General features: G+C 26.4%; 6 protein-coding genes across 6 annotated transcripts; 3 read left to right on the top strand and 3 right to left on the bottom strand.

Annotated features, from left to right (window-relative positions):
• Positions 1-1,795: 1,795 nt before the first annotated feature.
• Positions 1,796-3,395, top strand: OCT59_025609 (uncharacterized protein; the record flags this gene model as incomplete). Its single annotated transcript, XM_066139716.1, has 5 exons — positions 1,796-1,804; positions 1,871-2,266; positions 2,348-2,740; positions 2,821-3,195; positions 3,267-3,395. The coding sequence occupies 5 exons, from the start codon at positions 1,796-1,798 to the stop codon at positions 3,393-3,395; spliced, it is 1,302 nt and encodes a 433-aa protein (XP_065992197.1).
• Positions 3,396-4,930: 1,535 nt separating this feature from the next.
• OCT59_025608 (uncharacterized protein) lies at positions 4,931-5,831 on the bottom strand (the record flags this gene model as incomplete). Its single annotated transcript, XM_066139707.1, has 3 exons — positions 4,931-5,055; positions 5,329-5,580; positions 5,624-5,831. The coding sequence occupies 3 exons, from the start codon at positions 5,829-5,831 to the stop codon at positions 4,931-4,933; spliced, it is 585 nt and encodes a 194-aa protein (XP_065992196.1).
• Positions 5,832-10,308: 4,477 nt separating this feature from the next.
• OCT59_025607 (uncharacterized protein) lies at positions 10,309-11,400 on the top strand (the record flags this gene model as incomplete). The annotated part of the gene is made up of 3 exons (XM_025323799.1): positions 10,309-10,399; positions 10,474-10,749; positions 11,177-11,400. 3 exons carry the CDS (start codon positions 10,309-10,311, stop codon positions 11,398-11,400), a joined length of 591 nt encoding a protein of 196 aa, XP_025189668.1.
• Positions 11,401-12,928: 1,528 nt separating this feature from the next.
• On the bottom strand, positions 12,929-13,475 carry OCT59_025606 (uncharacterized protein; the record flags this gene model as incomplete). The annotated part of the gene is made up of 3 exons (XM_066139696.1): positions 12,929-13,162; positions 13,251-13,372; positions 13,466-13,475. The coding sequence occupies 3 exons, from the start codon at positions 13,473-13,475 to the stop codon at positions 12,929-12,931; spliced, it is 366 nt and encodes a 121-aa protein (XP_065992195.1).
• Positions 13,476-19,323: 5,848 nt separating this feature from the next.
• OCT59_025605 (uncharacterized protein) lies at positions 19,324-20,280 on the bottom strand. Its single transcript, XM_025312409.2, has one exon. The coding sequence runs from the start codon at positions 20,188-20,190 to the stop codon at positions 19,720-19,722; it is 471 nt and encodes a 156-aa protein (XP_025189671.1). The 5' UTR covers positions 20,191-20,280; the 3' UTR covers positions 19,324-19,719.
• Positions 20,281-22,702: 2,422 nt separating this feature from the next.
• Positions 22,703-23,976, top strand: OCT59_025604 (uncharacterized protein; the record flags this gene model as incomplete). Its single annotated transcript, XM_025312410.2, has 4 exons — positions 22,703-22,978; positions 23,054-23,444; positions 23,547-23,870; positions 23,945-23,976. The coding sequence occupies 4 exons, from the start codon at positions 22,703-22,705 to the stop codon at positions 23,974-23,976; spliced, it is 1,023 nt and encodes a 340-aa protein (XP_025189672.2).
• Positions 23,977-24,960: the final 984 nt, after the last annotated feature.

The following is a 24,960-nucleotide window of genomic DNA, read 5'->3' as shown; positions in this document are numbered from 1 at the left end:
TTGTAATTTTAGTTTCCTTACTGCGGATTTCTAATAATTTTTAGTCCCACGGGAAAGAGTTTTTTTTTTTTTTCAATTATACAGTATTCATTAAACCTCTAATTTCTAAATATTTCCTGTCAAACTTTAACTTTATAAACATATATATATGGTATAAAGTGTGTATTTATCTAAAATTTTTTTTGCTCAAAGTTATAAAAATTTAAATTAGTGCTTCGACCCGTATCTAGATTGATCTGGATCAATCTGGATATTTTTTTTTCAGATATCCGGATTTTGTGGTTTTCATCCAGATTATAATCCGGATGAAAAATATCCTATTTTTTTTGCATAGCACCGTAACTTCATACAATAAGATTTACAAATTATTTATAGAAATAAGTATATAAATTTTTTCATTAAAGTGCGACCATAGACAAACATTTTAAGTACTGAAAGTGAAAACACCTAAAACACTTACGCATGTTGATCAACTGAAGTTTAAAATGTAATAATTTACTAAACAAAGAATCATTTTTCGCATTCAAATGTTCAAAAGAAAAAAATTTTATATTATTTTTTTTACAATGAAATAATAATTATCAGATCAAATTACAAAAAATTGAGATATTTTAAAATTTATATACAGTAATTATAACAACCTTTTTCAAAAATTAAAATCTTAGCGTTTTATAATTTGATTCAAATGATTCTTTAATTTTTGAAAGAAGAAATAAATCCTTTTTAACATTTTAAAAATTGCCTTACTAACCTAAATCTATTGTTGTATATAAAAATATCTTGTTTACCCAAAATTTCATAATTAGTTAATTTACAAAGGAATGTTAAACAATAGTTTGAGACAATGCTGAAATAATATGAAATTGTTTTAAAGAAAAGTATTGAATAAAATTGGAATTATGAAAATTTTGCGGTTTTAGATAATTTTGGCCAAATTTGTAATTCTGGCCGAAATTAATATCACGTGGCACCGATAAAATAGTTTAGCACCGGGCGAAAAATTTTTTATCGGCTAAGCATAGTGGCACGAAAATTTTTAATATTACACAAATTTGTAATTCCGGTCGGAGTTATGAATTCTGGCCAGAATTATTGCCGATCAGTGTAAATCCAATCCGGATTTCGGTTTCTACTTTCTATCCAGATTTTTTGACCCGGATAAAGAATCTGGATCAATCCGGATAAAATCTGGATTTTTTTTTGTGTAATCCGGATGATGGTTTTCATCCGGGTCGAAGCACTAATTTAAATTCTTTTCGTATATGTGATTTTTGTGTGTTACATGATTGACATCGTTTTTATCCATTTTGAAAAATATTACTAAGCTTATGTAATATTTACATAAGCTTATTTAAGTTGTATTATACAAGATTCCTTTTTTGGAATTTTAGTTACATATATAATGATCAAATAGTTTATTATTAATAAAATTTTTTTGCACTTTTATATAATGTTTCCCCAAAAAAATCCTTTAGAGTCATCTAACATTCTGAATTATTTAAAAAGAAATCTTATATGTTGGACTAGTAGAAATGAAAAGATTGATAACTTCATCCAGGAAATGCAATTAAAATTCAATAACAAAAATAATGTAGTATTTGAATGGATACCATACAATCAGTTTAATGAAATCAAAGAGACAGATAAAAATGGTCTTATAACATTATATTCAGCAATATGGAAGGACGGTCCAATATTATTTGACTATAATTGGTATAATGGATATACAAGAGTGTCAAATAAAAAGGTTGCTTTAAAATGCTTACATAACTCACAAGATTCCATTGATTTTCTAATGAATGAGGTAAATGTTGAAATATTTAAATACTTTTTTAATTTAATATATTTACTATTTTTTTTTTGTATCTAGGCTAAAATGTATTCAACAAATTATAATGCATTTATTACATTGTATGGAATATCTCAAGATCCAGATACAAATAATTATATTTTGGTTCAAAATAATTCCATAAATTTAGCAAATTGGATCAGTGGAAATGAAAAAATTAATGATTTCATTCAAGAAATGCAATTAAAAATAATGAATCATTATGATGATGTATTTGAATGGATACCATACAATCAACTTGATAAAATTAAAGAATCAGGCAAAAATAATTTTACAACAGTACATTCAGCAATATGGAAGAATGGTCCATTATTTTACAGTGATTTGAATAAGAGGTATATAAGAGAACCAAATACAAATGTTGCTTTAAAATATTTACATAGCTCACAAAATTCTATTGAAATTCTAACAAATGAAGTAAGACATTCTACAAATATTTCTAATATTTTAATATTTTTTTTTTATCTCAATTAAATTATCTTTTTATTCACAATTCAGGTTAAAAAGCAATTAACAAGTATATTCGGCAGACAGATTACTAAAATATATGGAATATCTCAAAATCCTGATACAAGTGACTATATTTTAGTTCAAAAAAATTTTATGTTGATGAGTGGAGATAAAAAAATTGATGATTTTATTCAAGAGATACAATTAAAAATTAATGATTATAATGATGTAGTATTTGAATGGATACCCTACAATCAATTTAATGAAATTGAAGAAATAGGCAAAAATACTAATTCTATTACAATGTATTCAGCAGTATGGAAGGATGGTCGATTACTTTATAATTATCAGTATCAACATTATACACGAGATTCAAGTATAGAAGTTTCTTTAAGATGTCTGCATAATTCAGAAAATTCTATTGATTTCCTAATAAATGAGGTATAAGATTTTTATAAATATTTTACTTACTTTTAATAATATTATTAATTTCTTAATTTCTTTTATTATTTTATTATTAGGCTAAAAAATATTTACCAAAAAAAGGTGTATTATTTGGAATTTCTCAAAACCCAGATACAAATGATTATATTTTGGTTCAAAATAATTTCATGAACTTAGCAAATTTTATTAGTGGAAATGAAAAAATTGACGATTTCATTCAAGAAATGAATAACCATAAAGATGTGGTATTTGAATGGATACCATATGATCAATTTGATGAAATTGAAGAAATAGATAATGATGGTTTAACAGTATATTACGCAATTTGGAAGAATGGTCCATTATGTTATGTTGGTTGGAATTTTGATAGATATACAAGAGATTCAAGTAAAATGGTTGGTTTAAAATATTTATATAACTCACTAAATTCTGTTGACTCTCTAATAAATGAGGTATAACATTCTTATAAAATATTCTTAATACTATTAATATAATATATTTATTACCTTATTTTTATATTTAGGTTAAAAAATATTCAACATATGATATGTATGGGATATCTCAAAATCCCGATACAAATAATTATATTTTAGTTCTGGTATGGACAAGGATAAATAAAAATAAAATTGAATATGCAGAAGATTGGTGGTAATGATACTTGTTATAACAATATAAAGTACATAAAATTTTTTTCATCTTACATTATGTACCTTATACATACATGGAATCTTGTGATATGAACAGCTTTACTTGTTTGTTGTTTACAGCTACAACAAAATTATTTCTCCCACAAACTTTTTTTCTCTTTTTATCATATAAAAAATATTTTTTAGAAATCTATTAAATAAATATTTTTAAAGAACTCAGATGTGAAATATTGCTATAAAACTGTATTTTTATATGTTTTTATGGATCTCTTAATATTAATTTTAACACTTCAATTAAATAAAGGAGTGTGTCATTTAACAAGTATGAAAATACATAAATGTTAATTTTTATTAATGTTCTTAAATATTAGATGTTTTTAGTGAAATAACTATACATATTTTTCAATAATTTGCTAAATGAAATCGGCTTGAACTGTTCAGCAGATATGGAACCATTCAAATATTAATTTTATTAAAGCAACTTCATTATTCATAACAATATTAATACTTTTACTGGATTTACTAATTTACTCCCTAGATTTTTTTTAAATAAAAGCCCTGAAAATTGGTTTTATTAACTATACTATAAAGGAAATTTTGAGAATCCAAAGTTTATATACATGGCTTTAAATATCAAATCGATTAAGAGTGCGTGCACAGCTTGGTTGTATTTTCACATTCATTCTTTTACTATCATCAATCTCCATCATCCACATCACACTCTATGTAACTCCTCCAAATCTTTATTTTTTAATAAATTGGAAATTGAATGGTTTTTGCTGATGTAAGGTATTATCTGTTTTTAATTGTCTCATTAGTTTGGCAAGCACTTCTGCAAGCTTCCACTTAATATATAATTTATACATATTTTATTATAAAATATCTTTTTTTATTTACCTACTAGCTGAACAAAATAAAAACTTTACAGAATAGTGAGTCTTAATTTTTCGTGAACATTACCAATTTATTTTATTTTCACATACTGAACTTTTTGAAATTATCACATGATGCGCTTTTTTTTAAAGAGTGATATTATAAATACACAGTATATTATTTTTATTTTTAATATGGATTAAATTGCAGCCCTAAGTACAAAACGAATTATAAAAACATGTATATTATTTTGCTAAATTCATTTGTTTTATCCTTTAGTCAAGCGATCAAATTAAATCTTTTTAGTTAAAATTAATACATTGTAATTTTTAATATTTTGAATAAAATTAATTTAATAAATTATATTTAATATTAGATAGAAAGAACTATTCAAATTACAAACTAAGAAACTTGTAAAATATTTACTACTCTAATCTTAGTGTTTAAATAATTCCAATAAAATAAAAAAAATTTTGTTGAATGTACAATATCAAATATCACTTTATACTATAAACGAAAACATTTTTATAATAATCAATTTTCACTAACTAAATAAATAAACTAATCATATATAAAATAATTTAATATTTTGATATAAGATTACATATCCAATAGCTTCATTCATCAATTAAACAATCATCCAAGCATTCACTTTCCAGAATTTCATTTAATTTTCCACTATTAAAGTTGAGAAAGCGGTTTGTATAACATGAGATTCAGTAGTAAGATTGTTATATTCAATTGGTGCATTTATAAATTCCATGATGTTACTTTTTAATTCTTCGCTAATATCTTTAAATTTAGGACGGAAAATCCAGTTTTTAATAGTATTTAACATTTTAAATACAGATGGCCTTTTTAGTGGATCCTCATCCCAACATTTTAACATTAAATTTACATAGCATTATGGAGTATTTTCAATAATCTCAGGACGTTCACCTCTACAAATATTTAAACCAAGTTGTATATCATGTGCTTTATCATTAAATGGTGAAACTCCAGATGTAAATTCCCACATAATCATAGAGTAACTATATATATCACAAGCTTAAGTATAAGATTTACCTCTTAAAACTTCAGGTGCCATAAATGGTATAACTCCAAAAATATCATCTTTTTTTAAAGAAGATTTTACAGGTCTACATAATCCTAAATCACTGATATAAACTACATCTTTTTCAGTTTCTTCATTTTCTTTACTTTCTTCATCTTTTTCATGTACTTCACTTTTTCCACTTTCTTCATCTTCTTCACTTTCTTCATCTTCTTCACTTACTTCATCTTCTTCACCTACTTCATTTTCTTCACTCTCTTTATCTTTTTAAAGTTATGAATTAAATATTGCCATCATGAAAATCACCATGAAATAGATTTTGTTCATGTAATTTATAGAGCCCAAAAATGATTTTATACAAAATGTATAATTTTTGTTTCCAATTATTTTTAATTACTTTTGTTAAATTTCCTCTTAAATTCCCTTTATTCGCATAATCCATTACTGCCATAAAATTCAAAGTATCTGGATCCATTGTAAATCCATCTAAATTAATAATTTCAACAACTTTCATGATATATCCACTATAAAGGAATAAAATTAGATATTAATAGTATAAATAAATTATAATTAAAAATTACAAAAATAAAATAAATATTGTATATATCATGCTTCATTCAAAAATTCATTTAAATTCTCATTCAAGTTATTAAGACTTTTAAGAATTATAACTTTGTTTTCATCTAACAAAATAGCTTTATATTATATATCAAATCCTCCTTTATCAAGATATTTAACATTTTTAAATTTATTATAAGGAAACCATTTTAGATTTTTTTCAGAAATAAATTTATCCATAATTGCATTTTCACTTTTTTCAAATCTATGATTTTAATTGTTAAAAATCATAAAATATGCAATAATAAAATTAATGAATAACTTACTCACTAATTAGATAATTTATTAAAATAAATTAGTTAGTATAAACTATATGCCAGAAAATACATATAATAATAAATTAGCTTGTTATCTAATAAAAATTAACAAATAATTTTTAGATAAAGAATTTAGTTAGTTAAATTTTGTGTAAATAGTACAATATGAATATATAACGAGAATTAAATAACCTACCATCTATAATATTATTAATAACTATTTTAAAATAAAGAGTTTAATTAGCTTAAATCATATGTAAATATTATAAATATTAAGTGAACAGTAAAATTAATATAACTTACAAACTAAAATAAATTATTTGAATAAAGAATTTAGTTAATTAAAATATATATAAATATGTACTACTAATAACAGAATTAAATAAATTACTTACCCCCTATATTATTATTAATTTTTCCAATAAAGATTTAGTTTGTTTGAATTATATAAAATGTCAGAAAAATAAGCAACGCATAACTTACACCCTGTAATACATTAAACTAGACATAAATATTATACAAGAGAATGCATAGTATAAAATGAAATATATCACTTACAGTCTAATTATTTAAAAACATAATTAGTATGAATTATATGTAAATATTAAATAAATATAAAGGCTTTAATAAGTAATAACTAACCATCTATAATATCATTAATTACTAAATAAAGAAATTAGTCATTCGAGTTTCATGTACTAAAAAAATATACTAACTATAGCATTTTTAATCATTAAATGAATTATTTGTATAGAATATAATAAGATATTAAAATACTATAAGTAATTTAACTATTTATTAACTTACGAGATAATATTAAATTATTTACAAAAATTTTTTTTATATTAGATATTTTACCTTCAGATTCCTTTGTACTATTTGATACTAGTTTTATTATTATGTTGCAAATTTTTTTAAAAATTTTAGAATAATTCTAATTTGTATCAAATATGCATGCTTTATACTTTTTACCTTCATCATTGCTGTGCGCCATTATATAAATTCTTCCTAAAAGACGGTGTGTATACTGTATATTTATTACCGTACTGCACTGATTAAAATACCCGGGTCTTATAAAATAGGAGTATTCTCAAAAGGCAATATCTTAATCAGTATGGTACAGTAAACGCCTTTATTAATGTGGCGTATATATAGTTGTTAGTTAATAATAATTATTCAAAATGCAGCCGAGTATTCGAATTTCAGGATTTCAGAACAAATAAGAATGCATTTTTATGCATTGTGTGCAATTATTTTGATCACGAGAACAACGCTAAGTAGTATGTTTGTCGTACATGCAATCTTTTAAGTCTTTAGGATGCACTAAAAAGACTATAATTGTTTAGTAGAGAATTTAACGAAAAAATTCTTTGAAGCAGATATGAAGTTAATTAATTAATTATTTTTTTAAAGGATTTATTTTATCAAATTTTTTAGCCACAAAACGCAACCACATTCTTTGATTTGTCGATCATCTGGACTGTGTTTAATAGTAAAAATTATGATCAGGAGGATCAGGAGGATACGACTAAAATTGCCAATCAAAATCCCTTATTTTTGAAATTTCAAAGGTAATTTAAAAACATATGTCCACATATGTTTAAAGCACATCCTAATTGGGTGGTACCGTTTGTTTAAATTGATTGATTTGGGACAATTATATGACTAATTAGCGATGAAATAAAAGAAATATTTCATAAAATGCAAGCAAGGAAGGACGAAATAAAATTGAATTGTGTACTTATATCATCAAACATATTATTAATCTATATAATTAAAAAAAATTTGTGATTTTTAGATTATCCTGAATAAATTAATTTGAATTGTGTAATGCGCAGCACGCCTCCACCTTCGAAGAAATGGGTGACTGCTAGTAATTATCTAAAAATTTTTCTTTGTCAAATGGCATAATCATCTGAGACCATTTCAATCAACCATTTCAATCATAGAATATTAATAATAAATCTATTGGTATAGATACTCAACACAAATGCAAGATAAATTTAATAAATTAAATCTCATCTCAATACCATTCGTTAATATTTAAAGCTCCCTGCCATGTTTAATGTAATGAAAACAATTTTGGAATGTATTATTATCGCGTATTGTATACAAAAGAACTTTATTAAATATATATAACAACTACGTAAATATAAATAATAAATGTTAATAAAATTTGGTTCAGTAGTATGTTAAAAACAAAGACAAAAAAAATTGTGTAGATTCGGGATTCAGGTGTTTTTTAATAGATGGAACAGAATAAGGAAATATATTAATTTATCTTTCTTCGTAGTACTTATTTCTCTTTTTTCCTAATAAAAGTAATAAAAGGGTAATTACTAATTACCGTCTTAGAAAGTTTATTTTAAGGAGAAGAAAATTTTTTTAATTTTTTCTAAATAGAAAATATTCTGATTTCATTTAAAAAAATTTGACGTACGTAAATAAACAGTAAAAATAAATTTTTTATTTACATAATTGAAAATTTCATCAGGTACGATCACGTGTAGTAGCAAGATTTTCATAGCGAGAAAAACTCGGAATTTTTTATTTTATTTTAATTTTTTTTTTTTTAAAGAGCAAGTTTCAAATTTTCAAAGTCAGCATTCAAGTCTCCAATAGATTGTTTATTAAGTCTTTGAATTTTTCGATACATATCGTTGATCACAAACTTATATTTAAAATCGAAACTGTTTTTTACGTTGTTTATTTTCAAGCCAAAAAAAATTGAAGACGAAATACATGTGGAAATAATGTTAATAAATTTGCATAGGTTGTAAAATAAATACTTGAATATTACGATTCGTTCTATCATATAGTAATCATGTTTTTAATATTAAATGTAACGCTAATAAAATTTAATTAAAATACAGTAGAATTTTTTTTTTTGCAAAACCTTCCAATCGAATATTTTACTCCAGTCTTGACTTGCACAATGCTTTATGGTGTTACAGTATAATTGGAAATCTGTTTCATCATTCATGCCCATTCAACCAGTGATGGCAAATGACTAGGTCATTTGCCCATTTTGAGATGACCTCCGAATGACCTTCGAATGACCTAGTCATTTAGGTCATTTGTCATTTGAGTCATTTAAAATTAATGCTTTATAATTCAGGCCAAGTTAATGATGCCGGCCAGAATTATGAACTTCTAATATCATGTGAAAATTTTATCCATGAAATAGTGAAATTATATGAATAGTTCTGGCCAGAATTATGATGTAATTTTTAAATGACTAGGTCATTTGTCATTTAAAGTTGAAATGACCCAAATGACACGTGACCAGTCATTTGAGTCATTTGAGGTCATTTGAGTCACTGGCCAACACTGCATTCAACCCGTTTTTGTTTATGGATTATTTGTTAGAATTAGTATAAGTAGGAACTGGAAGAGCATTTCTATATCTAAGGTTACCCGAATATTGATTTTTTAATTTATTTCTTGATTTACTTGATAAAGACAAAATGATTAAATCTCGAAATTTCCTCTTTCGGTATATTAGATATTCCCAAGGATTTTTCCATAGAATTGGAAAAATAATCTCATTCAATGTTTTATTTACTAAAGGCAGAATGAAGAATATTTTTATAGAACATCTATATTTAATTTGGTCATCATTTTAATTCTTTTATTATTCTTCTTATTCTTTCTTTTTATTATCTTCATGGCTGAAAGTACGTTAAATATTCCCTGCTTCCCTGTAAAAAAATTTTATCCATAGTTTCTGTAAAAACTCCGTGGATTCAATACATTTACGGAAGTAACAAGAAAAAAAAACATGGAAAAAATTTTTTATAGGGATTGTTATAACTTATAAACCCAAATTGTTGTACATCGTTACGACGTTACGACGTTACGTGCCGGACGGACCTAAGCCACATAAGCCACAAGCCACAAGACTACAATATTTATCAGGGTATTCATAGATGATAAAGATAATCTCTTTATTTATATCTTACAATTAATAAAACTCAAATACATCAGAGAAATCGCAATTAGATTCACCCGTATCCTTCCATACATAGGAAAAAAATTTTTTGTGCTTCGAAAAATTTTGTATTACATAAATCTATATAATTACCCCTATTTTAAATACATTTTTTTTCACACGCGATGCCAAAAATTCAAAGCTCATCATATTCTGCCATTGAAAAGCTTAGGGTTTTGCAATATGCAAAAAATCATGATCAAAGAGCAACTGCACGTTATTTTTTCTATTAATCATTCAATGATTTCGCGTTAGAAAAATCAGGAAGATAAACTCAAGTCTGCAAAAAGGGGGAAGTCGACGCATTTGCGCAGGAAGAAAAGCACAATATCTTGAAGCTAGTTTAAATTTGTGGCTTATAGAACTTCAAAACGATGGTATTGCAGTGACTTCTAAAATGGCTAAATTTTATATAAAAGAAATTTTAATAATTAGAGAGTCTGCCCAAGTTTATCCAAATGGTAAAAATTTTCTTGCCTCAGAACGTTGGCTTTATGGGGAATGGATTTTCATCAAACCAGAGGTGTCACCTGAAATAAAAACAATTTTCTTGGAAAATGTCAAAGGTTATTAGTTCAGGATGTTGATTTAAAATAATATTATTCGCTCTTCATGTAAATACAAATTGAAGGGTGTAGTATATCATATCAGACTATTGTAATATGCACGATTAAGAAGAATGACTCATATGATAAAAGCATAAAGCTTGCATTAAAGAATTTGTCAACACTTTAAATCAGAATTTCCATCTTTTAGCTAACCACAATGATGTAGTATTTACAGCCAATTTACAGCTTACGTTTATAATATTACATCCACTAAAGGTTGTAATTCGATATATAATAATCGTTACTTACGGCAACCAACCTTAACAATAATTAAATAGCATGGCACACAAACTTAAACATGGCCACCATTATCACCATCATTAGAAAAACCAAGAAGAAAAATAAAAGAATCTTAATAGGCCAAATAGACGATATGTTGAGTTAGACAAATTCGCGGATGAGAGAATTAAAAAGAAATCGGTAGATAAACCGATAGATGAAGAGGAAGTAGTGAATTTGATTAAGAAATGGATAGTAGGAGATGATTTGGAAGAAGAGAAAGAAGAAAACAAAGTTGAAACCTCAAAAAAAAAGAATCTGAAGAAAGATAATATTCCAACGGATGGAGTAGTTGAAGTCATAAATAAATACCGGGTGGACGAAAAATAAAGTACGTACTTTCAAGGAATCAGACAACAATGATCTAGTGGAAATTAGTAAAAAGATTGATGAATTGGGTGATATTTTTCAGCAACTTCTAACGATATGGAATGGGCGTACATAAGAACAGAAGCGATTGAAGAGATGAAAGATGCGAATGGACTTAAGACGGATGAAGAATTCAAAGATTGTCAAAGCGGGAGATTAGTACAATAATTTAGGACGCAGAATTATTAGTTTAGCGGAACAAAGCGAGACGTTGAATCATTATACGAAAATTTTACAAAGCGTCTAAAAAACGAAAATAAAGCGACGGACGGTAAGGATACAGGGGACAAAAGAGTAAAGAACAGTCCTCCAGAGAAGAAGTTCAAGAAACGCTAGAGAATAGAGGACGGGGAACTTAAGCAAGTAAAGGGTGCGTAATAAATCGTATAGTAGTAGGTAGATCTTGATTTTTTTTTCGTTTTTTTTTGTTTTTTTTTAGTTTCGTTATTTTATTTTAATTTTTAGTTCATGGGATGATTATTTATATTACGGGAGCTTAGTTTTTGATCTGGGAATTATTTTTGCACGCTTTGATACATAGGGTTAGAACGCTCTTGGTTCTTATTAGATAGATTACTTTGCGGTCACAGGACTTTTTGGTCATGTGCCTCTAAGTATTTCTTATGTATCTACGTAATACGTAAAAGATCAATAAAGAAATGCAGTGCAATTTAAAAAAAAAAGAATCCTAATATGAAGGTCGGGTTGGTGCTTAAATCGGGTGGTGCTTAATCGGAAGACGGAAGGATACGGTAATTATTTTCACATTATTAGACGAATAAAAAAAATGACTTTATTTTTAAATTAAATGGCCTCCACTAATAAAATTTTTTTTATTATTATTCTTATATTAATTTGAATGAAGTCAGATGATAATCAATATCACGGTGATTCATGTTAACTTATTTAGAAAATCTTTTTTACATTAGTCTATCATACAACATTCTGTATTTATTGATAAAAGTATATTATACTTAAAAGAAAAATATATTTAAATTAGAAACTGAAAGCTATTTATTAGTTCGTTGAAATTTAAAAAAATATTGCTATTGTTTATGAGTTACCTTTGTCAGTTCATACCATTGTTAATTCACAATCAGCTCCGCTTGTCGATTTATTTACGTGGTGGGAAAAAAAAATATTTAAATATTTCAAGTATCAGCTCTCTGACGTGATATTAAGAATAACTAACTATAAATAAAAATAAATCAATCCCTTTTCCAAATTAAAATTCTTTTTATAAAAATAATTTCTCGTTCATTGTCAACCAATATTTCTGATTCTTATTAAAATCGGATTATGCAAGTTGTTCGATAAATTACTTAAAATGAAAAAATAAATGTCATTTGGCATTTTTCTAATTGTTTATACACACTGTACGTGTATTATGCGATGAAATCAAAACTTCACCGGAATCATTTATGTTTTATAATTTGTTTACAAATACTTTTCATTAAAGCAAATATATTTAAAAAATAAAATTTAAAATTTAAAATTGAATAGTGAAATGAGTCATGCTAGGGGCAACAATTGTGCATTGTTGGATATGCGTTCCTAACGTGAAGAAGACCTGACCGTTCAATCTGAATGTATATCCGCGGGATTCTATGATACCAAAACATGTTATCCCATTAATGACTATTGGTTTCAGATTATTTCCGCGAGAATCAACTATCGTTAATTGAGGTGGGGGCGGTATCGGGTTACTCGTATTGAGCGGGAGCTATCGATAGAATAACAAAATTGAACTTGGAATTTATAGTACTGTTTAATATAAATTATAGTTTATAAAAAAATAGATCAAAATTTACCGCCGAGTCTGTGAAATATACTTTGGCTACTCCCGAGGAAGCTTGAATATTCTCTATCCTCATGTCTAAGTTTGCGTTTATATTCACTCCGTATATTGTTGCGTTCAAATAAGAGAAAGTATCTACGAATGGCATTTTTAAATTTTATCAAGAGAAAAAGGTTGCAGATTGATTTATTAAATATTTTTTACACTATCAGTATTTATATCACTTACTATTAATCATTGTTTCAAAGATATCGAGTTTACGGAGAATATGTCAAATGCACGATTCGCGATTTCGCGTGGTCAAACAACAAATCGTATCACATGATTTATTACCAACTACATATTAGCAGAAAAATCCCTGTAACATAAATCACGAGGCGGTCCACTAATCAGATTTTGATCAGAAGGTCCATACCAACCTGTATCACTATTATTATTTTTATGTTATCATTGATCTTATGATTTACGTTTATTTTAATGGAGAATCGCAGTGTCCTATATAAGCGGGTCCTTTTTTTCGCTTGCTCTGTTACTTCACTTCATTGCTTATCATAAAACTTTTCTTAAACATAAAAATGGCCGCACAGTGGAATGAACAACAAATCCGTGTGATTATTGATGAATGTAAAAAATGGTAATGAAGGGTATCATAAGATTCCCAAAGGTGGTTAAAGAATCTTCTGGAGGAAGTGTTAAAATTTGTGTTTATCACAAAATTTTGTGACTTTTGTGATATATTGTAAAATGCCATAAATCACCGTCCCTGTACTGGGAGGTAAATGTTAGATTGTCCAATAATATTTCTGTATTTAATGACAAATGACAAACATATGGGCTGATCGTGCTCATCTCACTAAATAAGTTTATGTGATGTTGACGAGTTGTACCACCCAAGATCGTGAGTTGTACCACTGGTGTACCACCCAAAAATGTGTGATAAAAAAAACTCCCACCAAAAAAGTACCAAAAACGCGTGAAAAAAAAAGAAATCCAATAACCGCACAGGACATAACCTTTTCGCTATTGAAATCGCAAGTTCAGATCAGTTTTAGATCAGTTTCATTTCGAAATTAACAAAATTAAGAAATATTATAAAAAGTAGTCTTATACGAACCTTTATAAATAGTTGCACTTAAAACGAAGTTTAGTCACATTTTATAAAAGAATTGCACCATGGTGAGTTAGCAATAATATAATTATTGTTAGATTTTTGCTAAATTTCTTATAATTTATATAGGTCGCCAGAGTTTTTTGTCATGATTATCCTAATAATCCTTACATAGATGCCTTATACTCTATCGGAAATGTTCATTCAAGGTATAAGGTAATAGCACTTGGATACTATCCACAAAATATTAAATACACGCAAAAAAGTAGTAGGAGCATCGTTCAATATCAAATTCCAGATGGATACATCATAGAAACGGAAGCTGCAAACAAAGCAATACGTTGTGAAACGAAATACATCCCGGTAAATAAAGTGAGTGATGATCTTAAACTAATAAGCGTAATTTGTTATCTGTTATATAACAAAATCATTCATTAATGTGAACAAGGTTTTATACACTATAACATGGAAAGAAGGACGGGCAGAATATTCAATATCTAGTGAACGATCAGCAAGTGGGGCAATAAATGCTTTTTTAAAGGTAAATTTTTAGAAATTAGAAATTATTTAATGTATTAATTATTATGTCTAACTATAATTTCTAAAAATATTAAAAATGTAACATCTATTTTTATAGAGAATTAGCCGAGAAAATTCTAGACTTTCTGGGATACATGTTTTTGGATTAGATATTGAAATATTACATCAAGCACGAACTGAAGAATTAACTATAGCAAAAACTACTAATATTGACAAAAGAAAGCGACCCCTTAGTGAAGTATCAGTATCACAACAAAATAAACGATATGCATCATTTGGGAGAGATGCTCACAAGAAAATCAAACAGCTTATTTTACAACATCGGATGGTTTCAGAGTCCGGGGAGCCAATTCACTTACGTAATATGGAATTGGAATATGAAGATCATATTATTAATATAAAATACAATCTATTATTAGATCATATAAAATTAGATGCCTATGTGCGTGCCTGTGATGAAGCTTTATTAGGACGTGATGGTTACCGAAGGCTTGCTGCTGTAGAAGCACGATTGACACGTGAATATCAAGTTGCACAAAGAAGAATAGAAATTACAAAATTAATCAATGAACAAATACCAATCGGAACAATTAATCTTAATAAAGAGGTTAATCAACTTGATGATGATGATGAACATCAAAGCAATCCTGATGGAATCATGGTTGGTGAACAAGAAATTGGTAATGGTGTTTATCGATCTATTAGAAATCTTCTTCAAATATTTATTCCTATTTGGAATGAATCAAATCCTCCAATTCTTCAACCAGGAGATACAATTAATTTGAAACTTGGTGGAGACGGTAGAAATGTGGGCCGCAAACAGAATCATGTGATGTTAACTATTTGTTTATTAAATGAAAAAGATGAAGTATTAAAACCAGATCATCAGTATAGGTAGTATTAATTTTGTAATTTTTTAGAACATTTATTAAATAATGAGAAATTAGTATTTGCCTTTTTATAGGTAAAGAAAAATATGAAACATTAGCTAAAGTTGGAAATCTATTTAAGTATCAGCTCCAAGATCTTCAAGAAAATGGAATATCTGTTGATGGTGTGCATTGGCCAATTGAATTATATTTTTCTGGTGACTGGAAATTTATGTATAATATAATGGGATTAAATGCACCAAATGCAAGATATTTTTGCCTATATTGTGATTGTGAAGCAAGTAATCGTTGGAATGTAGATTTATGTTGGCCAATTAATAAAAATACAAAGTGTAAGTGTAAACTTATTAAAATAATTTATGTTAAATTAATTATAAACATTATTTTAAATTAACAGGTCAAAAAAAACCACCTTTATTTCCTGCTATTAAGCAAGAAAATTACATTCCAAACGAATTACATCTATTATTACGTATTTCAGATGTGTTAATGGAATGTTTTTTTAATGATTTATTCAAAAAAAGGGAATTTGAACGAGAAATTAAAAATCAAATAGAACAAACCATGAAGTCAATTAAAGTTCATTTTGAATTTTTTAAATCAAGATCAAATAGTGGCAAGTGGGACTGGACCTCATTAATGGGACCTGACAAGAAAAAGGTTTTGCAACATTTCCCTATTGTTAATTTTATTTCAGGAAAACGTGGTGAAGAAATTCAAAAACTATGGCGTGATTTTTATGATTTATACTTAGTTTTGAGAAGTCCTAATCTAACATATTCAGAAATTGATAATTTCGAAAATAAAGCAAAGCAATGGATTAAATTGTTTTGTCGGCCAAGTCAGGGGCAAATGAACTCAGCATCACAAATACCGGGTTTATATAGAAAAGAGGATGTTACCCCTTATATGCATGTTTTTTCCCAGCACATTCCAGAATTTTTGCGAAATCTAAAGGAAAAAAATATGGGATTGCGGGTTTTTTCTACTTCAAGCATTGAAAAAAAAAACCATAATCAGGTATATCACTTTTATTTTTTTTTTTAAATCATTTTGTTTGACTAATTACGTTATCTCTATTTTTATCTATAAATTTTAGGTTAGACTATTTTTTTGTGGAACAACTATGGGTGGTGGAACCAGAGGAAAACCTGTAGTATATGATATTATGGAGTTTGAAAATCGTCAGTTATATTATTTAATAAATAATACGCCGCAAGAAATTCTGATGCGACATATTGATGCAGGGGACAAAGAAAACAAAGACTAAAAGTGGAATTTACTTACTCTGATTCATATCTTGAAGTGGCCGAGGTAAAATGTAACGGAATTTCTTCTTAACAGGCTGTTTTAAATTGTTGGATAAAGATGATGTATCTTCTTGAAATATTGAAAATTGTGAATTTGGTGTAGGTGTTTGGTTTATGTTACTATAATAAAAAAATTATGAATAAATGTAAATTTTAAAAAAAAAATAATAATAAACTCATTACTTTTCTTGAAATTCTCCAGAGTCTGTAATAAAATTACATGTCATTCTTCCTAATGTGAACTTTCTATTATTCTCTAATAATACCGTCTGGCTCCATATAAATTTAACTTGATACGTATTTTCATAATCTTCAAGTAAGACATAACCTTTAGTATTAGTTAGAGGATTTTGTCGGAAACTCCACTGATCATAGTGAAGTATTTGCTTAAGTCTGTTTTCTCCTGTTAACCCCCCAAAATAACATTGATATTTATGTTTAGCAGGACTGTATTTGAACTTTTCTTCATCTTTAAATAGATATACAAATATGTTTTCTGGAAATGTTTCGATTGAAAAGCGTTTTTTCCCAATGGCATGTCGAGAAAAACCTAGTTTTTTTTAATAAGAATTATAAAGGAGTTTATGTATTGAGACATTTGTTCCGAAGTAGGACGAGGAAGAGAATAGAAATGGGGTATTGTTTTATTGTGCGAATGTTTATTTCTTTCATGAACGAATAATTTTTGATAAGTTGTAAAAGCTTTAAAACAAAGCTTACAGCAAATAGACAACGGGTTTTCCATCAGGACGCGAAAAACTACTGTACAACGATTACTGAATAAATATCGTATAGTACATGCAATAATCACATTGTTGATCTGTGTGACAAAATTGAGGAGGAGTCAAATTGGCCCATATGATGATGCAAATGACGGTCAAATTACATTCTCGGTGTCATTTGTGAAATGACAAATGCCAACATATGACTCCTAATCCGAAAAATAGTGTCATTTCCAAACACCGATACAATAAAAGGATTTCATTAGGAATGATTTATTAACATTATAAAAAAAATTAACATAAGAAAATAGAAAATCCAAAAAAAAAAATTAAAAATATAAATCTCATAATTTATTCCAAATTTATAATGCCTTAAGAAAGTTGGCCAACATTAATCATTCTCTAACGTATTATCGAGTATCGACATCTGACGCATGTCAGAAGTTTACGATCTTAAAAAAAAAATTTTTTTTTTTTGAAATTTTAAAAATAAATTTTTCTTGCTTAAAAACATTATTCATAATTTTATTATTAAATAGTGGTATAAACTTTTGTGGTCTCAAGTGACGTAACATCATGGACGTAACTTCATACAGTTTTGACGTATGACGTAATCAAAAAAAATAATTAAATAATTAAAACATTAAATAAATTAGCGTATTTTTTATGAAATAACTACATTTAACCGGAGGGAAATTCCCTCCCCCAATATTTATTAGGGTTAGGTTAGTGGGTTAGGTTTATTTATTACAACGTATCACATCCCAACGGTGTTCATTTTGTTAATTAATCTGGGGACTTGGAAATTTTTTGTTATCAAAAATCCTATTTGTCCCCACTTATTCATCACGGGAGGAATTTTCCATCTGATTAAAATTAAAAATTTTTTTTTTTTATTATTTATATATAATTAAAAGCAATTTTACTATTACTAGTATATAAACGAAGGATATAAAATCATAATGATAGCATGTAAACAATTTACTCTATAAATCTAGTATTTAAAACATCAACTATGTTAGGCCATTCCAAATTAATTTTTAGTTTAACGTCCTCCCCCTCCCCCTCTATTTTTGAAAATTTTAAAATAATTTAAACACATATGTTCACATATGTTCACATATGTTTAAAGCACCCCCTCTCTTTTCTGAAATTGGGTGTACCGAATATTTCCGATTTTACCAAAAACTTCCAAAAATTTTAATTTGTTTAAATATCATGTTTGTTTAAATTATTCCCTCCCTCTCTCCCTCAAATTTTTCAACCAGAAAGGACGTTAAACTAATTATTAGTTTGGAATGGCCTTAATAGGATTAAATTCTATATTATTATTAACTTCTTTATTAGTATTAGGTATATTTAGTTCTTCACGCAATCCATTTTCTGAAAGATTGGATTTGTCTAAATCTTCTAAAATTTTAGTAGTAGTATATGGCGACATGTTAAATTTCGAAACTTAACAGTTAAAAGCAGTTTTCAAATAAAAATAAAAATAAAAAATAAAAGTTTATATGATTTATTTTTAATATATTAAATTTAAAAGTAGGTTTATTAAATAAAGCTTAAAAATTTAAAAGTAATTACGCCAAAAGTTTATGTAAAGTCTAAAAGTCTAAAAAAATGTCATTTATGGTGTCATACGACAATGTGACGCTACTGACCGGACGTTGATAAAAAATGACGTAACTACTTATACATATAAATTATTAAATATCAACTTAAATCTTATAATTTTTTCATATAGTGTTAAAAAGTGAAAAGAAGATAAAATGTTCAAATGAGAGATGATTCAAAATATACAAATGATCAAAATTGCAGTAATGTAAAAAGAAAAAAAAAAAGTATGAAAATTGTCCAAATGAAATGGTTCAAAAAATTTTTTTTTATAATTAAGTCCACTAATGTTCACACTTCACAAATAATTTTTATTTTTAGAAAATCTCTTCTTGCAATTAATTTTAACAAATTTCCAAACATTAGTTACTTTGTATTTTAATTTTGATCCTGATGTTCGCAAGTAACCAAAACATCCGTTAGTATATTCATCTTTCCCTTGATAAGTTTCAGAACGATGAGGTTTGACTCTTGGAGAAGACCGATAAAATGAAAAAATTGTTGAGATAGTTGGTCTTTTATTAGAAGTAGGTGATGAACCATTATCTTCTCGAGGTGAGTAAGATAATCTTTTAATAGAAGTAGGTGATAAACAATTATCTTCTTGAGGTGAGTAAGATAATCTTTTATTAGAAGTAGGTGATAAACAATTATCTTCTCGAGGTGAATAAGATAACGGAGATTGAAGAGTTTGATTTTGTTTTGGTGATTCAGAATTAAAATCATTTGGTGGGAATGAAGTTTTAACTTGTATTGATGATTCGCCCATTTTTTAAAATTTGAGGATTACGTTAATAAAATCAAGGATTAAAAAAAAATTTATTTTTTAAAAAGTTTTTAAAAGTTTCTGAATTTCTTTGAGGGTGTCTAAAGACTCCAACAGATATTTATATTTGATTAAGCGGAAATCATGAAAGGCATTTTATTACTATTTCAAGGGTCAAAATTTCCAATAAAGGTTACCACCAATTCGAAACTATTTTTAATATTATATAATACTATTTATACATCCCCCCCCCTTAATTTAATTCTCATAGCTTACTAATAAAACGTGAACAAATATTTTTTTTTTTGCGAAAAAAAAAATGAGGCGAATGAAAAAATTTTATTACCGGTCGATTACTTGAAATGATGGTAAAAATAGTTCATTCACATGCCCGAAAATATTTGTCAATCAAAAAAATGACGAAAAACACACACGGGTGAAACGACACTAATACTGAATCAAGAAATATCAATTATCTTATTAAGGAATTTAAGCCGGTAGTGCAACTCGCTTTCTTACGTAATGATTTTCTATGACCGGATTTTCCAGAAAAAAATATTTTTCTTTTTTATTTGCTGGTAACACTCCGGTAGCAGTGGCTTGTTTGTTAGAATATCAAAATTACAAAATATTGTATTAATCTAGTACACGAACCAGAGGTAAAAATAGAATTCCTAAAAAAATTATGGTTTTTTCAAAGAAAAAAGGAAAAAATTGTCAAAAATTTTCTGTTTTAAGTTCACATATAATTATTTGATCGACTAATTAATAATTTTTGAAGATGTGCATAATAGCCTTTGAAAGGGATCGCTAAGAATTATGGGACCTTTATAATAGAAATGATATCATCAGAAAAAATGCTCTAATCGATCGAATCGATCGGAAAAAGGTTATAATGTGATCTTCTAGTGGTATGTTACAATTTTTGATTGATTTTAGTTAAAAAATTACATCATCAATCAAATCTAACGCTTGTACCGAATGGTAACTGCATAATAATAATAATTAAAATTACATTATTTCATTACATAACAAATAATCTATTCATATAATTATTTAGATATATTCGAATTCTTATTTTCTGAATTAAATTTATATAAATTTATATTATATAAATTGGCTTATCGAATATAACATTAAACGTATGCTAATTTAATCACTTATTATAAAAAAGATTTTTTTAAAAAGTTATGATCTGCAGATTACATAATTGTATGAAAAAATCAAAAAAGGAATTAATTAAAGGAATTTTAATAAGAATTAATAAGACTTAAGGATAATTGCGATTGTAACAGGTAATAATTTTAATTTTATTTAATTTATATCCCAATGAAAAAAAATTCCTTTAAAATATACTTAAAATGTACTTATATATTTTAAAATATACTTAAAATGTACTTATATATTTTAAAATATATCTAAAATGTACTTAAAATTTTTAAATATACTTAAAATATATTTAAAATTGCAATTAAAAGTATATTACTTAATTGCAATTTAAATATAATTTAAGTATAATTTAAGTGCAAAATTTTACACTTTAAATATACTTAAAATGGCAATTTTAAGTATATTAAGTATATTTTAAGTACATTTTAAAGAAATTTTTTTTTATAGGGTATTAGTTAATATTATTTTGTTATATTTTATGGGGAATTGACCTTTTAAAATATTGTCTATGTAACGGGCGTTTTTATTTATCGTATTAATTATTAAAGTAAACGGTATTACAAGTGTCAATCTTCAAAATAGCTTCTTTTTTTTTGTATAGGCAAATCACATGGGTTTATCTTTCAGCTGGTTTTTTTTTTTCAAAAAAAAAAATTTTTATATTTCAATTTTACTGGTTGTTCGCGTCACGTTAAATTACTGAAACACACGTCACCCAATTTCTAAAAATAAGAAAAATTATCGTAATGTTTATTTATCATGTTTCACAAACTTTAATTATATGAACTTAAAATTTCCTTAATTGTTAAAAATTCAAAGTTGAAATTCCTGTAATAAACGCCAACCATTCTCTTTCAATGATTTTAAAAAGGTGTCCAGAATCAAACTTTAAAACTATTATTGGGAATATGTTTATATTTTCCGGAATTCTAAACACGATGTGACGATGTTACACGGACTTGAGAATTTTCTTTTTCAATAAACAATTATTAAAATACCATTATAAGGACTCGGTTTAAATTAAATGAATTACAACATTGAATTTTTTTACAAATATCGCAAATTATGCAACAAAGAAAAAAGCATTGTAACGTAAAAAAAAAAATTTAGCCAAAAAAATAAAATATAATTTTAATTTTGTTAGTGATCTACTGTAGTAATTTTCTTTTTTTTAGTTCCAAATCTAGTTACCGATCTACCGCAGTTAAATTAACGTTTAAAGAAATCATTGTTTTATTTCCTAACTACGTGTTTTTATTCAATATATTTTGTATATATAAGGATAATTTTTGGGAGGGATAAAATTAATTCTTTTTAACGAAAAAAAAAAAAGAAAAAAAGAATTATGAACCAATCAAAACCAATTATTCAAAGCGGAAATAAAGTTATTGATGATTTTATAAAACATACTTTAACTAGAAAAGAAGGGAGAATGGAATATGTTCCCTATAGCGAATTCAGAGATGTGAATTTTATTGCTGAAGGAGGATTCAGTAAAATTTATAAAGCAATTTGGATTAATGGTCCAAGGTATGATTCAAAACAATGTAAGAGCGAGATGACAGTTGCTCTCAAGGAACTTGCTAACTCTAAAAATGTAATTTCTAAACATTTGAATGAGGTAAAATAACTTATTATAACTGAATTTTAAATAAATAAATAATAGGCAAATTAATGATTTTTATTTTCTTTTTAGCTCAAGATATTTAACGATTTTGTTTTGAGTTGTGAATATCCAAGCTATTTGAATTCTAATGATTATAACAAAATCAACACATATTATGGAATTACCCAATGTCCTGAGACCGAGAATTTTTTGATAATCACAAAATACTACGAATCCGGAAATTTGTCACATTATATAACCAATAATTTTTTCAACATGGACTGGGGAATAAAATTAAATATCTTAAGTGATATTATAATTGGACTTAAAGCTATGCATGATGCAGAAATACTTCACAAAGATTATCATAGTGGTAACATTTTTATAGATATAAGAGATGATGATTGGTTACAATCAATAACAGGTGATTTGGGACTAAGTAAATCATCGTTAGTTGAAGAAGATGATGATGAGATATATGGTAACTTGCCATATGTTGCTCCTGAGGTATTAAGAATAAAAAAATATACTAAAGCTTCAGATATATATAGTATTGGTATGATTATGTGGGAATTAATGACAGGTAGAAGACCTTTTTGGGATAGAAATCATGATACAGAACTTATTATTGAAATAGTATGTCATGAACTTCGTCCTCCAATTGATACAAATGCACCTAAAGGTTATATTGATTTAATGCAAAAATGTTGGCATTTTGATCCAAGTGAAAGACCAACTGCTGTTGAATTACAAAAAAATATTGAGAATATTTCGGTTAAAGAGCCATGTAGTAAAACTAAAATTATGAGATCATCAGATATTGGACCTATAACAACAAATAATTTACACAAAAATAGTCTTTTAAGCGAAATGATAAAATCTGCAGAATCTATTATGAGTTTACTAGGTAAGAATATTTTATTAGCTGTATTGCTGTTATTGATTTAAAATCCTCTTTCGTGATGTAAATTTGTCTTCTAGATTATTCAACCAAATCACCCCAAATCACATGAATCTGATATTATTAATTTTAGAAAATCTAATAATGATGGTTAGTAAATAATATCTACAATCGAAAATAATAAATATATAAACTAATTATTATTTTTATTATACAGGTTATGTTCTATAGAACTTGGATTTGATATTTAAAATTTCTCAATATATTAAATGATCAGTATATTAAAATTTGTATAATATTCTCGCTATTTTCGATTTTTATTATATATTATATATTAATATTCTATATATTATCTCTGTATAAGAATTCGTATATGTATTGTATTCCTCATTAAAAATGTAAATAAAATTTTCTTTTAATAAATATTTATTTATCGTCAATTTTATTTTCGTAATTCACTACAGTATTGTTATAGTACCACTAGGGTCTCGCAGGTTATTTTATTATTATTGTATTTAAATGTTAAAATCTAAATTTTAATTGTAATTCTATTGCCATAATTAAATTTGTGTTGATTCGAGTCTGGATCGCATGATTAGGAACGCCGGCTGAAAAAGTAGAAAACGTTGCGATATATATAGGTTCATTTACCAAAAAAAAGTATTACGCTTGGTAAAATGGAAAAACAATAAATAATCGCCCAAATAAAACTACGGCAATATTTAGTCCTGACTTGAATCCTGGTAAATAATCAAAAAATCTTCGAGTACAGTAATTGTAAATTACAAATCTATTGATTTATACTAACGACCATAAAATTATAAACTATATGATTCATTAGTTGCAACACGAGTTACAACTTTATTTGTAATAATATTACCGTGGGTCTTGTATTTTACTTTGATTTGAACCGTAATATCATATGATGTCTACCTTTCCAATTATCAAAATAATTTTAAAGACCCTAATTCGGGAGTTGCACAATAATGATAAATGAGTTGGTGATGATTTGGTTAACGTTCCAAATAAATTATTCCAATTACTTATCATTATAAATATATTATTCATTTAATTATTTACAATTATTTAATCACAT

The sequence above is a fragment of the Rhizophagus irregularis genome, chromosome 5, assembly GCF_026210795.1.
Source record: "Rhizophagus irregularis chromosome 5, complete sequence".
Taxonomy (NCBI): Eukaryota; Fungi; Glomeromycota; class Glomeromycetes; order Glomerales; family Glomeraceae; genus Rhizophagus; species Rhizophagus irregularis.
Note: the sequence above shows the minus strand (reverse complement) of the source record. Positions and strands in the feature narration are given on the sequence as shown.